This window comes from Colossoma macropomum, unplaced genomic scaffold (assembly GCF_904425465.1).
Source record: "Colossoma macropomum unplaced genomic scaffold, Colossoma_macropomum, whole genome shotgun sequence".
NCBI classification, from domain to species: Eukaryota; Metazoa; Chordata; class Actinopteri; order Characiformes; family Serrasalmidae; genus Colossoma; species Colossoma macropomum.
In genome coordinates, this window is record NW_023494790.1 from 2160980 (window position 1) to 2174648 (window position 13669).

A 13669-nucleotide genomic window follows, 5' to 3' on the forward strand; every position below is an offset into this window, starting at 1 on the left:
ATTTTTTTTTAATCACTGGGACAATATTATTTTACAGCCTGCAGGTGAGAACACCTCAGGCGTGTCAGTGCTTTCTGTTAACAGCAAGGTGAAGGCCAGCAAGTGGGTAGGATGCAGGAGGATGCAGTAAACGCACTGACACATGCAACGACCATGGACATCAACAATCTGCTTCACAACATGGAGAGAACCAGAGTTTACTTACAATACATCACTACAGATACAAACGAAAAGAGTCGTTTCCACAGCAGCAGGAAAGAAGCAACATGTCGAAAGCATCAGCAAAATATAAACCTTTTGAAGAGAAGTAACTAAATTCTTTTTTCTAAAAACACAAACAGAGATGAAGAATAACTTCCATATTCTGTTGAAATTATATTTTTAATTGCATTGACTCCATGCATCTTGTTTTAACGTCATGTTTTTTATTTTACTTTGCTATTTAAAAAAAGTTATGAGAAGGTTTAAATATGTTTAGCGTGAAACGCTCTGTTCTAGAGAAACTTAGAGTCAGAATTGTTCACAGTGGTGGTGATAGGAACCAGACGTCCACCTCTAAAAGCTCCCTCACAGGAAGTTACTACATGGAAAATTCCCAAAGAATTTTTTTTTCAGATTTCCTACTATTCGTCTCCATCATCATCATTCCATATAAACTCAGAAGACTCGTGTAGGTTCAGTGGTGGTTCTGGATAGTAAATAAAATGTCTATATTTGTGTTGTAGTCATGACGACCCCTGGTTCCTATCACCACCCCTGTAAAGACATCTGAGTCTCTTTAATCAACCATTTCAAACCATTTTACATTTACATTTTGTTTACGTTAGTTACTGAATTATGCAGAAATTATGAAAAATCAGTGGAATTCCCTTTTAAGGACAGTTTTATACTTTGAGGGACTAAACCATACCTGTACAGTTGCCTTTTTTCTGACAGTGTACAGTACCAGTTAAAAGTTTGGACACACCTGTTAACAGAAGGGCTACTTTATTTTTACTATTTTCTTCATTTTAGATTGACAGTGAAGACATCAAAACTATAAAAACACATGCAAAATGATGTAAACCCATCATGTGTTGATGTGACTGTGTCCATTAAACAGAAAATGACTGAAGCCTTGACATTCTCTTTTAAATAGATATGTAAAGTGAGGTGGGTTGACTATTTGTTGCCCCCCCACACAAAAAAATAAATAAATAAATATATATATATATATATATATATATATATATATATATACATATATATATATATATATATATATATATATATATATATATATATATATAAATCCATCCATCCATCCATCATCTAAACCGCTTATCCTTCTGGGTCACGGTGGGGTGCTGGAGCCTATCCCAGCTGTCATTGGGCGGAAGGCAGGATACACCCTGGACAGGTCGCCAGTTCATCGCAGGGCAGACAGACAGACATACAGACATACACAGTCACACACTCACTCACACCTAGGGGCAATTCAGCATGTCCAGTCAGCCTGACTGCATGTCTTTGGACTGTGGGAGGAAACCGGAGTACCTGGAGGAAACCCACGCAGACACGGGGAGAACAGGCAAACTCCACACAGAAATGACCCTGGCCGACCGGCTGGGAATCGAACCCAGGCCATTCTTGCTGTGAGGCAACAGCGCTACCCACTGCGCCATTGTGCCGCCCTATATGTATATAAATATGTATATTAAAAAAAACAGCAAAAAGCAAAAATGGAGATACATGGTTTTTCTGGACAGTGACTGTGTTTGTCCTTCAAACGTTTAAGAATAAGCCTTTCAGACCACATGGTGGCGGTAGTATGAGAGAAGACTGATTGAGGGACGGGGAGAGCTTTGAGAACTTGGGCTGGAGTTCTGGGCAGCTTCTGCCTGTAGCTAGAAGGCCAGACCCCTTCAAAGTTGTATCAATACTGATATAAGACGGTGGTAGGGAGTGCAAACACTTCATCATGGGAACGGAAGGTGAGGATGTGAATTTATAGGGTGTTAGATTGGAAGAAGGATGGGGTTTCAAGCGTGTTCCTCCCCTCAAACTTCAGTTATAACATAACTACATTAAATCTAAATGTCTTCAAGATAATGAAAATGGTGTGTCCAAACTTTTGACTGCTGCTGTAGGTCACATGACTCCAAAGGGACAGTAGAACATCTTATAAGATACTGACGTCTTCACACCAGTGATAAAAGTCACACTGTCAACAGAACCAGCACGTCCGAAAACTCACTGCGTTTGCATCCGCACTTCTTTATCCTTTTTGGATCTGTGATGTCATCGTGGCAGGCTTTACAGTAGTAAAGGGCCCTGAAGAGACACAAATAACATCCATGCTTAACTGAAATATGTCTCTCTCTCTCATCTACAATCGCTCACCGCACACAGACACACAGGTGTGCAGTGTTTTAGGAGGCTGTGTGTGTTAGGATGTGTACAGATGTAGTATGTCTAGTATTTCTTTAAAACACCATGTGTTACTAATTTTCACTTAGAAAATCAGCAAAACATGCCATTAGACTGAGGGTGCCCAAACTTTTGCACAGGACTGTATGTGTCTCTTCGTAATGTGCTCTGTACCTCTTCACTTCTTTGGCATCACTGGCGATGAAGAAGCCCAGTGTTCCCTCCTGCATCTTCACATGATTCCCTGGATTAATCAGCGTACTGCAAAACAGCACAACGACACACACGCTTCACCACACTGGAAAAACATGAAATATAAAATGTGCCGTAACTTTTGCACAGGGCATATTTTATGTGTTATTTTTCCCCAATATGTTATATTCAGTAAATAAACGGTGATTGTGTATTAAAATGTACAGAAGTGTGTTCTCTGTAGAGGATGTGTTCACTTATTCACACTTAGAAAATCAACAACAACATGGAATTTGACCAGGGGTGCCAATTTCTATGATTGGGTGGCAAGTTTTAAAATTATTAAAATAAAATTAAAATTATATTAACCCTGCCAGGCCTGTCACTGTACATCTTACACTTATTTATGACTGTTTTTTGGTACATGAACCTACACAGATGCCATAAGTGGACCTCAGGGGAAGAAATAAAATTCCAGAAAAATGTAGGATATGGGCCCTTTAAAAAAGCTTTATTGACCATTGGCGAAATTCTGTTGTTCCACCTCCCTTAGTTACTGTTGCTATGTTGGACGAAGTTTCAGTTCAGTCCACCTGGCAGCACTTTAGTAGCACAAGTGAAACTGTCGGCCACTTTATCATAAACCCCTTTTCTGTAGCTCCTCCTTGTTGGTCATACTCTAGTCCAGAGCTGCTCTTGTCTGGATATTTTTGGGTGGACGTCCACTCTCAACCTAGCAACACTGATGTGTGTAAAGACTCCAGTACCACCGCTGTGTTTGACACTCGTACCACCTCCACACACACATTACCATGTCAGTGTCACTGCTGAGCTGAGAATGGATCACCACCCAAATAATATCTGGACAACAGTGGTCCTGTGGTCAGAAACTGACCAGTGATGAATGGAGTAGAGGGGCTGATAAACTGTACAGCAAAACAGTCATAATTCACTTTTACATGACCCTTTGTTGTTTGTTTGTTGGAACAAGCTCACCTGCTCTCTCTCTGATCAGACTTATACTCAATGGCGATCAACAGGAGCTTCAGCTTCACATAGCAGAGTCTGCAAGGAAAACATCAGACACGTCCAAAGAGAAGGTGCCCATATGTAACGTCTTGTGAAGGTAATATAATATCTATGATAACGTAATACAGTACAATACAGTACAGTACTTACTCACAAACCACAGGGAAAGATAAACCCACAAAGGCACTGGACAGATACTCTGTGTACATTTCATTGGCTACTCCTTCCAGGTAATACTTCTGCCACGTGTCCTCCTCAATCTGATAGACAGTTCAGAGACTCAGACATTAACCAAAAATTTTAACGCTCATACATTTCAGGTTCACCTTCCACAAGTATAATGCATTCCCACTGAGAGCGTTTACATGCACTCAATAATCCGATCGTAATCGGATTTCTGCAGTTATCTGATTATTCAAATGGTCATGTAAACAGCACACTCTGATTTCTTAGATCAGGGTATGGTCTAGAAATCTGATTAAGAAATCCGATAAAGAGGCTGGATTTTAGCTCAGTAATCAGATTTCTCAGTGCATGTAAACTCTTACTCTGATTTCTTTCGTTTTCTGTGCGAAAACAGACCACAGTACCGGAAATAAGCGAGCACTTATTGTGCTCACAGCAGAACACTTTCGGAGCGACGCTGAAACCAACTATACTTGATGAAATTAAGGATTTAAAAATTCTTCATCTTCTAGATGATGTATGTTCATATTTTCAGGTAAAGTGGCGCCATGTTTAAAAAAAAAAAAAAAGCTGCGCCATGAAGTTTGAGTTTTAGATTATGTTTACATCACGTCATCATCTGTGAGTTTATTGGCTGGCTGCAAAGCAAAAATCTGATTACTGTGTGACTCATGTAGACCTGAAATTTTAAATTATCTGATCACACAAGTACATGTAATTGGATTCATTGGATTACTGACAAAATCTCATTTTCTGCAGTTAGTAAGTGCATGTAAACACACTCATTGTGTAATTATGTATATAACTAACTGCATAGCTAACTTAACCAGTAGAACACTCGAGGTTGTGTTATCGCGAAATAAGATCACGGCTGTGATTTGGTCGCCGTAGATCATCACAGCCGTGATGTTATTGGTGATAACACACTCCTCGAGTGTTCTATTGCTTTTATACAACAGTTAAATAAATAAAGTAATAAATTAATAAACTGGGCCGTGAACGCGGCGTTTAATATGTTTTAATGTTCGCAGTTTGATATAAGCTCTCATGAAGAAATGGTGTTACCTTAATGAATGACCTCATGGAGAAGAGGTTGGCCAGCATGGTGGACAGGCCCTGGGCCAAGCAGCTTTGGGCGATGAAGCCTAGCTTCAGCTCGGCCAGGCAGATTGCATCATCACCCTCCTTCCAGTTCCAGCTTGGGATGTTCAGCAGGTGAGCCTGGGAACAAAGCGACACTTAGCACCCAATATCTATACATGGACACATACGCAATCGTACACTAAACACAAATTCTGTGGTGGTTTTAAGGAGGGGTGGGCAATATGATGGCATTTACCATAATTGAGATAAATTATTCAAATTATTCAAACATGGAATACAAATCCCTGTATTCTTAGTTTTGACAGTCTTTAAAATGTGGCTCTACTGGGGCTTTTTTGTCAACTGCAACTTATCAAACCACAGAAAATGCACAGTGCATATCATCTTGAAAATGTCTTGAAATATCATGATGTCATGTTTTTGCCATATCGTCCAGTCCTACTTTAAAATATATAGAATGTAACAGATAAACAACTTGATTATGCTAAAAATATCCAACATGCCTACTTCAAATCGGCTCATTTGCAAGTACGGTCAGACAGTGATCAATTTCTAATGACACTGAGTTGTGTCATCCAGGTTTGTCTAACGCTAACGTCTGAAATGAATGGGTTCCTATGGAGATTTTGTACAAAAGTCTGTAAATGCTTAATCATTTTAATACAGAAAAACACAACGAAGAACAGCATAAAACACTTGAGCAGAACTCCAGTTACAGGATTTTCTAACAGTTTCTTACGTACATTCATGGCATTAGTGATTGCGAACCAATCAGCACTCAATAGCAGTAATGCTAACCAATCAGCACTCAGTAACAGTAATGCTAACAAATTAGTACTCAGTAGCAGTAATGCTAACCAATCAGCGCTCAGTAGCAGTAATGCTAACCAATCAGCGCTCAGTAACAGTAATGCTAACCAATCAGCGCTCAGTAGCAGTAATGCTAACAAATCAGCACTCAGTAGAAGTAATGCTAACCAATCAGCACTCAGTAGCAGTAATGCTAACCAATCAGCACTCAGTAGCAATAATGCTAACAATCAGCATTCAGTAGCAGTAATGCTAACCAATCAGCACTCAAAAGCAGTAATGCTAACAAATCAGCACTCAGTAGCAGTAATGCTAACCAATCAGCATTCAGTGGCAGTAATGCTAACCAATCAGCTCTCAGTAGCAGTAATGCTAACCAATCAGCACTCAGTAGCAGCAATGCTAACCAATCAGCATATATTCTACGGACACAGATTGAGGGAGTATGTTGTGTATGAATGTGTTGTTTAGCTTGTGCAGTAAAACCTGAAAATCCGTTTCAGTCTATTAACAAATTAAGACACCAGACACTCTTTTGTGTAGTTACACGTCTCACCTTGTTGTGATACTGGAGCATCTGCGTGATGATTCGGATCTTTGGATGGTAGTTCTTGATAGAAATCACTCTGTGGGAAAACACAAGGAAATCAGTTGGAGTGAACGGTGCACCATTAACCCCTTTATCAGCAGGCATATATTGCGACTTCCTCCTGTTCTGGCCATGTTCGGCCAGAAATCAAACGCAGATCTTCGCTATTATTTCAAGGCTCGTCTGTCGTTTTTTATCAGCTGCAGCTCGAGCTGCAGGAACGATATGAGAGCAATCAGAGTGTGTAAAGAGTCAGACGTTAAACAGGCAGATTATGCTGATAGTGCTGATGTGCTGATAGAAGAAAAGGAAAGTCAGCTCTGTTCATGAATTCCTTTATGTAATCATAAAATGCGTCCCACCAGCCATGAACTGAACAGGGTTCGGTCTGAAGCAGATCAAGTTCCGCAGGTTTTGCCGGACCGGTACAGCTGTCTGATACAGTGTTGACACACATCAAAACAGAGCGAAGTATAGAGAAACGTTTGATCAGTCGGCACCGAACAAGGTAGGAGAAACACCCTGAGAAACCTTTTAATCTCTGACTGTCTGTGCTGAGTGCCGACGTCTGCGTTGTCTCAGACTGATGACATTTAATTAGCCTGCGACTGTGGTGTTTTCATTTATACGTCACTACTGGCCCACTGCGAACTACTGCCTCCCCCTGAGATCAGGCCCGCGGACCACCGGTGGGCCATGAAGCACCCTCTAGTGGTCCGCGGGCCTAAACTCAGGGGGAGGCAGTAGTCCACAGGCTGAGAAACCCTGCACTAGAGCACCTGCAGAAAGAGATTAAGACCTGCCTGTGTGTAGATGTAGACGGGAGAAAAACTCCTCCTTTTAAGTCATTTATAAGAGACGGTCAGTGTGATGAAGCATTACTTACCTCATGATATTTGACGCATCTTCTGCATCAGGGTCTGCACAATATTTATTGGCTAGAATCAAACAGGCATCTGCTGATTCAATCTACATCAGCAGATAAGAGAGAGAAGTCAAGCTTTTGGAAGGTAGTCAACAATAGATACTCAACATATAGATGCAGTTGTACATAAAGGTTTGAACACCCTGATTTGAAATGACAAGTTCTTGTGAAAATAAGTTAACACGTCCTCTACAGGGAAAAAACTTTAGTGCACAATTTCTATTTATTTGCATAACATATTGGATAAAAATAAAACATACAATAAAAAGGTGCTATAACTATTGCACAGGCCACATGTTATGTTTGTTTTCCCCTATTTGTTCAATTCAGTAAATAAAGAGTAATTGCATATTAAAATGTGCAGAAGTGTGTTCTTTCTAGAGGACGTGTTCACTTATTTTCACTTAGAAAATCAACCAAGCATAAATTAACCGGGGTGCCCAAACTTTTACATACGACTGTACATATAGATATACAGAACATGTATATATTGAACACGTTGGACCATACAGTATGATAAATGTAGAACATGTTGGGGAAGATACTCAATATCACTGCAAGGCAGGTTTGCAACTTCGCAAAACAGGTTAGGAGTTCATGCAAGGTTTGACTGAGGTTATTTAAAATTCCAATTTACAGAAATTTCCAAATTTCTCACACATGAACAGCGTTAGCATGTACTATCTGATAAACACCTTGACTCTTGCTAGGTCATGGGGATTTAGGACGGATCCCTGGTAGAATTCCACCTGAGTGAAGTGGCGCTTGAATAAGGCTTCCAGCTCAAGATTAGGGGAAATACTACGACACGACACACAAAGACAACAAATTATTGCAGAGAGGAACACAAAAGCATACAGACATGTGTTATTACAGCAATCACAGGATCTAACCACAGTGCTTATGGAGCAATATCTGAGATAAAATCCCTCAGCTAACACCCACAGTAACCCTACGAGGACAAAACTCTATAGGAAGGTTTATTCTGTTTTTTTACAACTCAGATTACAAAAGTTGTTTTTTTTGTCACAAAAGATAAGAATTTCATAAGTTATAATATCATTTGGGCTGTTAAAGGAAGTTTGCTACTGTTTTTTTCTTTCACTCTATTGGAATATTATGTACTTACTTATGGAGAAAAACAATTTCTACATTGACATCATCCCTGTCCTTGTGAAGGAAGTCTTTGAGGAAGTTGGAAACACTTTCCAGAGTGATGTGACCACACACCACAATATGCCTGTGAGATGAAATTTATGAACGTTAATGAGACACACTGCTGAAAATAACACAGGCCTTAAAAGGACATAAAAGATCCCTTAATACTTACTGGGAAAGAAAGAAAAACTATCCAGAAGACAGTTACATTTTTTACCCTTCTTACCTGAAAATCATCACTACGAATAACAAACATTTATTTTTTTAAAGTATATCATAACATTGTCATAACACTGCTAATATAACCAGGCTAACAACACCTAATTCCAATTTGATAATGGTTACACTGCTGCCCCAATTCTAAGTAGAAAAATGATGTAAAATTGATCAATAAAATATAACTTAAAGCCTTTAAACAGAATGAGAGAATTTATCATTTTTTGGCAAATCTCACTTTAATTTGGCCAAAAAATGGTAAATCTGATGTTGCTTCAGACATTTTTGTTTTTGCAAAGTGACTTCTGTTCCAGGCAAAGCACCAGAAAACCACACAGGCCTTAATGTATTACTGAAAATGATAGTACTGTAGATCATTCTGTTACATTTTTAAAGTAATCACTTGGTTTTGAATTCAACAATTAATTAACAAACCTATTTTTTTTTACTTATTTAGGCCACAAATTTGAATACTTGTTCAACCCATAAACTCATCTTTTTCCTATCAATCACTTTACCAAACTGATTCAACTCATCATCTGCTGATATGAAATTATTTGCTCTGGATCTCACGTCACTGGATGAATCATATTAGATGACGATCAGTACGACGATTTGCCAGCCTGCTATAGGAGCTACTGCTGCATGTGACAGGTGCTTTTTTCAGTTTTTGCATTTACCTGCTCAGCAAATGTTCAAAAACAAGTATTCATATTTGCATTATGTAATAACAAAATCTTGTCCTGAAGTCTCAAATACAAATGATTACAACCAAGAAAAAGCAGCGTAATCTGGGGAAAGGCATGTGCAGTCAAATCCTTGAAGTATTGGCACCCTTGACAATGATTAAATCAGCACAAAAAGCTGTACAAAATAAACCTGCACCGATAACAAGAAAGGGGAAACAGCAAAATATGCACTTCTATTCATAATCAGGGTTTAAAGTAGATTTAGGCAGATATTTTTTCAGTTATGGATAAAGATAAACAGCACTTTTCTTTCAATTTGTGGTAAAAGTACAAAATGCATTAGCAGAACTTTTCCACATACTAATGGGGCTTCATTCCAGTCCTTAATGTAAAGGTAATGATGGCAACAAAAAAAAATTCATTTTGTTTCAAGACAGAATGTCCTCATAAACAGGACGTTTCATGATGACACTGACCTTAAGAAAGGCAGCAGGATCAGAGACACCAAAAGGCCAACAAAATAGCAACTACAGTCCACTGTTGACCACCAACTTCAAAGCGTAAATCGTCGCTGTCCAAAGAAAACCATGTATCTCCATTTTTGTTAATTTTTATTTTTCTACATCATTTCAACACACCAGCTGTAATTTATGTTGTGTGAAAATTTCATGAAAAACGGACCAACAGAAATGCTCCAAAATCACTTGGAATAAAATCTCTTCACATTAACTTACATTGAAAGTAAAGAGTGTTTTTGTCCTCTCCTGTAAAGTTACTATTTTGGAGATACTTGTTTTTCTTTGGACAGTTTCAACACATCACAATGAGTTCTCCCCTTCACAGTCCTCTTCTATATATGTTCATTTTCACAGACAACTCTATTTTCGACATTTCTGTTTCAGAATATTTGAATTTAAATTGTTAAAACTAGGAACAGATGTAAAGTTACCATTTCAGATATTTAAGGCTTTCTTATGACAGTAAAGATAAATGCTATTTGTTTTTTTGTGTGACTGAATTTAGATCTTATCACACAATAACACTCAAAAAGGTTCCTACAGGTTCCTCAATCCTCCTTAAGCATCTTCCTCATTGTGTGCAGATAATAAACATCTGGGTTTTCCACTTGGCTAGCACTACTGTTATATTAGCTATAAACTTATACACTGCATTCTATCTTGGCAATTGAAACATCTTAAATCTTATATATATATATATATATATATATATATATATATATATAATTTCTCATAATGAGGTTATTATATGAGTATTATAAGATTATTTGACTTAGTTCTAGATGTATTTTTACATGTTTGAAGTATTTTAATGTAGTGAACGTGTCATTTTTTGGCAGATAATTATACTTGTTTTAAGAAATAAGCAAAATTACCTGCCAACAGATAAAACAGAATATGGAAGACATTTTTACTTGATATAATTACTTAAGATATATCTAGAAATAAGTTAAATAATCTTAGAATATTTTATAATAACCTTGTAAGGAGAAATATTAGACATATTGATGAGATTTAAGATGTTTTTAACCATAATATCTATTTATCAATTAACAATCTTAACAGCATATCATCTATTGCATTGACAGTGGGAATCTGTATCTACAAAGCAAAATATGAAGATCTAGAACTCACTGTCTTGTTTGCACTTTCTTACAATAAGTTTTAAAATAATTATTTAGAACATACACAAAAAAATGTAAAAAAATCTTGTTCTAGAATTAATTAAAAAACAAAAGTACCACTGTAGATGTTTTAACTTTAACCAACATTCAACTTGATATCTACTAAATGCAACTGAACTTGAGTCGAGCTGAATATAATACTCTATTCTATAAGACTGTATTAAGGCTGAACCTAAGCCTAACCTTAATGTCAACACAAAACCTAAAACTAGTCTCAAACATGTTAATAATCAACTAAATTTTCATCAGATGGTTTGCTAACAATTTGAGCATCTGTAGACAGTCTATAGGGGACTTTCCAAAAAAAGTGTGATTAAAAGAAACTAAGTATGCTTTGCTTTTTTACATTTTATGAAAACTATAACAGGTAGAAGTACATTTTCCCCTTTGTCTGTACTGTTTTATTTCACACAGCTTCTGTATTAATCTTTATCAAGGGTGCCGATGACTGTAGATCTGACTACCTCTTAATGAAAAGCATACAGAACTGTCTCAATACAGCACTACAAAGCTAACACAAACGCTGCAGATCTGACATAATATACAGCACTAACAGCCACAGGTAACACAAAAAGCTTGAGATTCATATGAGACCAATGCAAGCGATGGTGGCTTACACAGGACACAATAAGCGTGGAATGGTTGTGCCGTGTTTTACCAAGACCCTCAGAGAAAGAGGGGATGCTGTTTCCGCATCTGAGTTCAGAGGGAGGCGGTCGTCTTCCTCCGAAATCAGAGCATCACACCAAAAAACAGTGGTCCGCAAGTTTGTGCACTGTATGCATGTCATTCCCATGGAATTTGGTGAAAAATGTAAATGTTGTATTTTTAATTAAACTACATATCTATTAAAACTCTCAAAAATATAGTTATTATTTTAAACTGAATGCCAAAACCTAAGGTAACTTTTCTTTTACAGTTCTAGGTAGTGATCAAATAAGTGTGAGGTAGGAACTCCAAAGAACTTTTGTTTAAAAGTTTTGTTCATATCCTCTTAAACTCTCCTTTAAAGTCTCTTCATATAACATGATCCTCATATGTTTCATATCAAAACGCTCCGTTATCTTCATCACTACTTTCCAAAACCGCTGCAGCAGCTTCAGCAGCTGTAAACTCTCTGCACACCGTTTTACATGAGTCTCTGATGTGGACTGAATGAAGAATGAAGGGTTTCCGGCGTGATGGTCAGTCCTTAGTGATTTCCTGAGTGTCCATTGGTCAGTTTCACACAGAATGTAGACGGACACATGAATCCACCAGTTCCACACAGTGAGAGGCAGATGACGTGTATCTCAGCCCCTCTTCATAGGCTCATAACTCCGGATGTGAGTCTTGTATGATCTCGTGATAAGATGGAATGGAAAGGGCGACTCTACAGATTCAGGAAATGATTGAACTGGATTTCTGTGCTGGATCATCACAAAGATACAGACACAGAATTGGAAGCACCGGCAGGGGGTTAAGTAGATAAAAGACATAGTAAAATATCTCATATATGGATGATTGGAGTAACAAGATGATATGCAACCACATACTTGCCCCAAATTTCACTGTAATATTAACTGTTTAAGCAGGAAATACACCAATCAGGCATGACATTATGACCACCTCCTTGTTTCTATGCTCATTGTCCATTTTATCAGCTCCACTTACTATATAGGTGCACTTTGTAGTTCTACAGTTACAGACTGTAGTCCATCTGTTTCTCTGATACTTTGTTAGCCCCCTTTTACCCTGTTCTTCAGTGGTCAGGACCCCCATGGACCCTCACAGAGCAGGTACTATTTGGGTGGTGGATCATTCTCAGCACTGCAGTAACACTGACGTGGTGGTGGTGTGTTAGTGTGTGTTGTGCTGGTCTGAGTGGATCAGACACAGCAGTGCTGCTGGAGTTTTTAAACACTGTGTCCACTCACTGTCCACTCTATTAGACACTCCTACCTTGTCGGTCCACCTTGTAGATGTAAAGTCAGAGACGATAGCTCATCTGCTGCTGCACACTTTGTGTTGGTCATCCTCTAGTCCTTCATCAGTGGTCACAGGACGCTGCCCACAGGACGCTGCTGGCTGGATAGTTTTGGTTGGTGGACTATTCTCAGTCCAGCAGTGACACTGAGGTGTTTAAAAACTCCAGCAGCACTGCTGTGTCTGATCCACTCAGACCAGCGCAACACACACTAACACACCACCAAGGGGGGATAACAAAGTATGCAGAGAAACAGATGGACTACAGTCTGTAACTGTAGAACTACAAAGTGCACCTATATAGTAAGTGGAGCTGATAAAATGGCTGACCAAACAGTGAAATGTAGTGTGTGTTTGTACTCACCACCTTGTTACTCCAAATAATTATCCAATTATGAGACATTTTACTGTGGACTTTATCTGCTTAATAGCTACAACCTGCTGGGTAAATAACTCTACAGGTAAATTAGCTATTGTGTAATTTAGTTAGACTATCTTGGTACTTTCCCCCTTATTACCCAAAATAATAATAATAATAAAACAGCACTTTGGAGTTTGTACCTCACACTTGTCCAATTAATACCTAGAACCTGTTTGGCAGTGTCATTTAGTTAAACTGTCTTGGAACTATCATGATACCCAAAATTATCTATTATTATTATTATTATTATTATTATTATTATATTATCTAGCAC

At 38.2% G+C, this 13669-nt stretch overlaps 1 protein-coding gene across 1 annotated transcript in view; it reads right to left on the bottom strand.

The window, feature by feature from the left end:
- LOC118809003 (calcium-activated potassium channel subunit alpha-1-like) overlaps positions 1-13669 on the bottom strand; it is a 189437-nt gene that overhangs the window by 37475 nt on the left and 138293 nt on the right. The window contains 9 exon segments of the mRNA XM_036571914.1: positions 2237-2313; positions 2584-2670; positions 3598-3666; positions 3781-3890; positions 4882-5037; positions 6287-6356; positions 7206-7288; positions 7940-8045; positions 8374-8484. Of these exon segments, the coding sequence (XP_036427807.1) occupies positions 2237-2313; positions 2584-2670; positions 3598-3666; positions 3781-3890; positions 4882-5037; positions 6287-6356; positions 7206-7288; positions 7940-8045; positions 8374-8484 (869 nt within the window).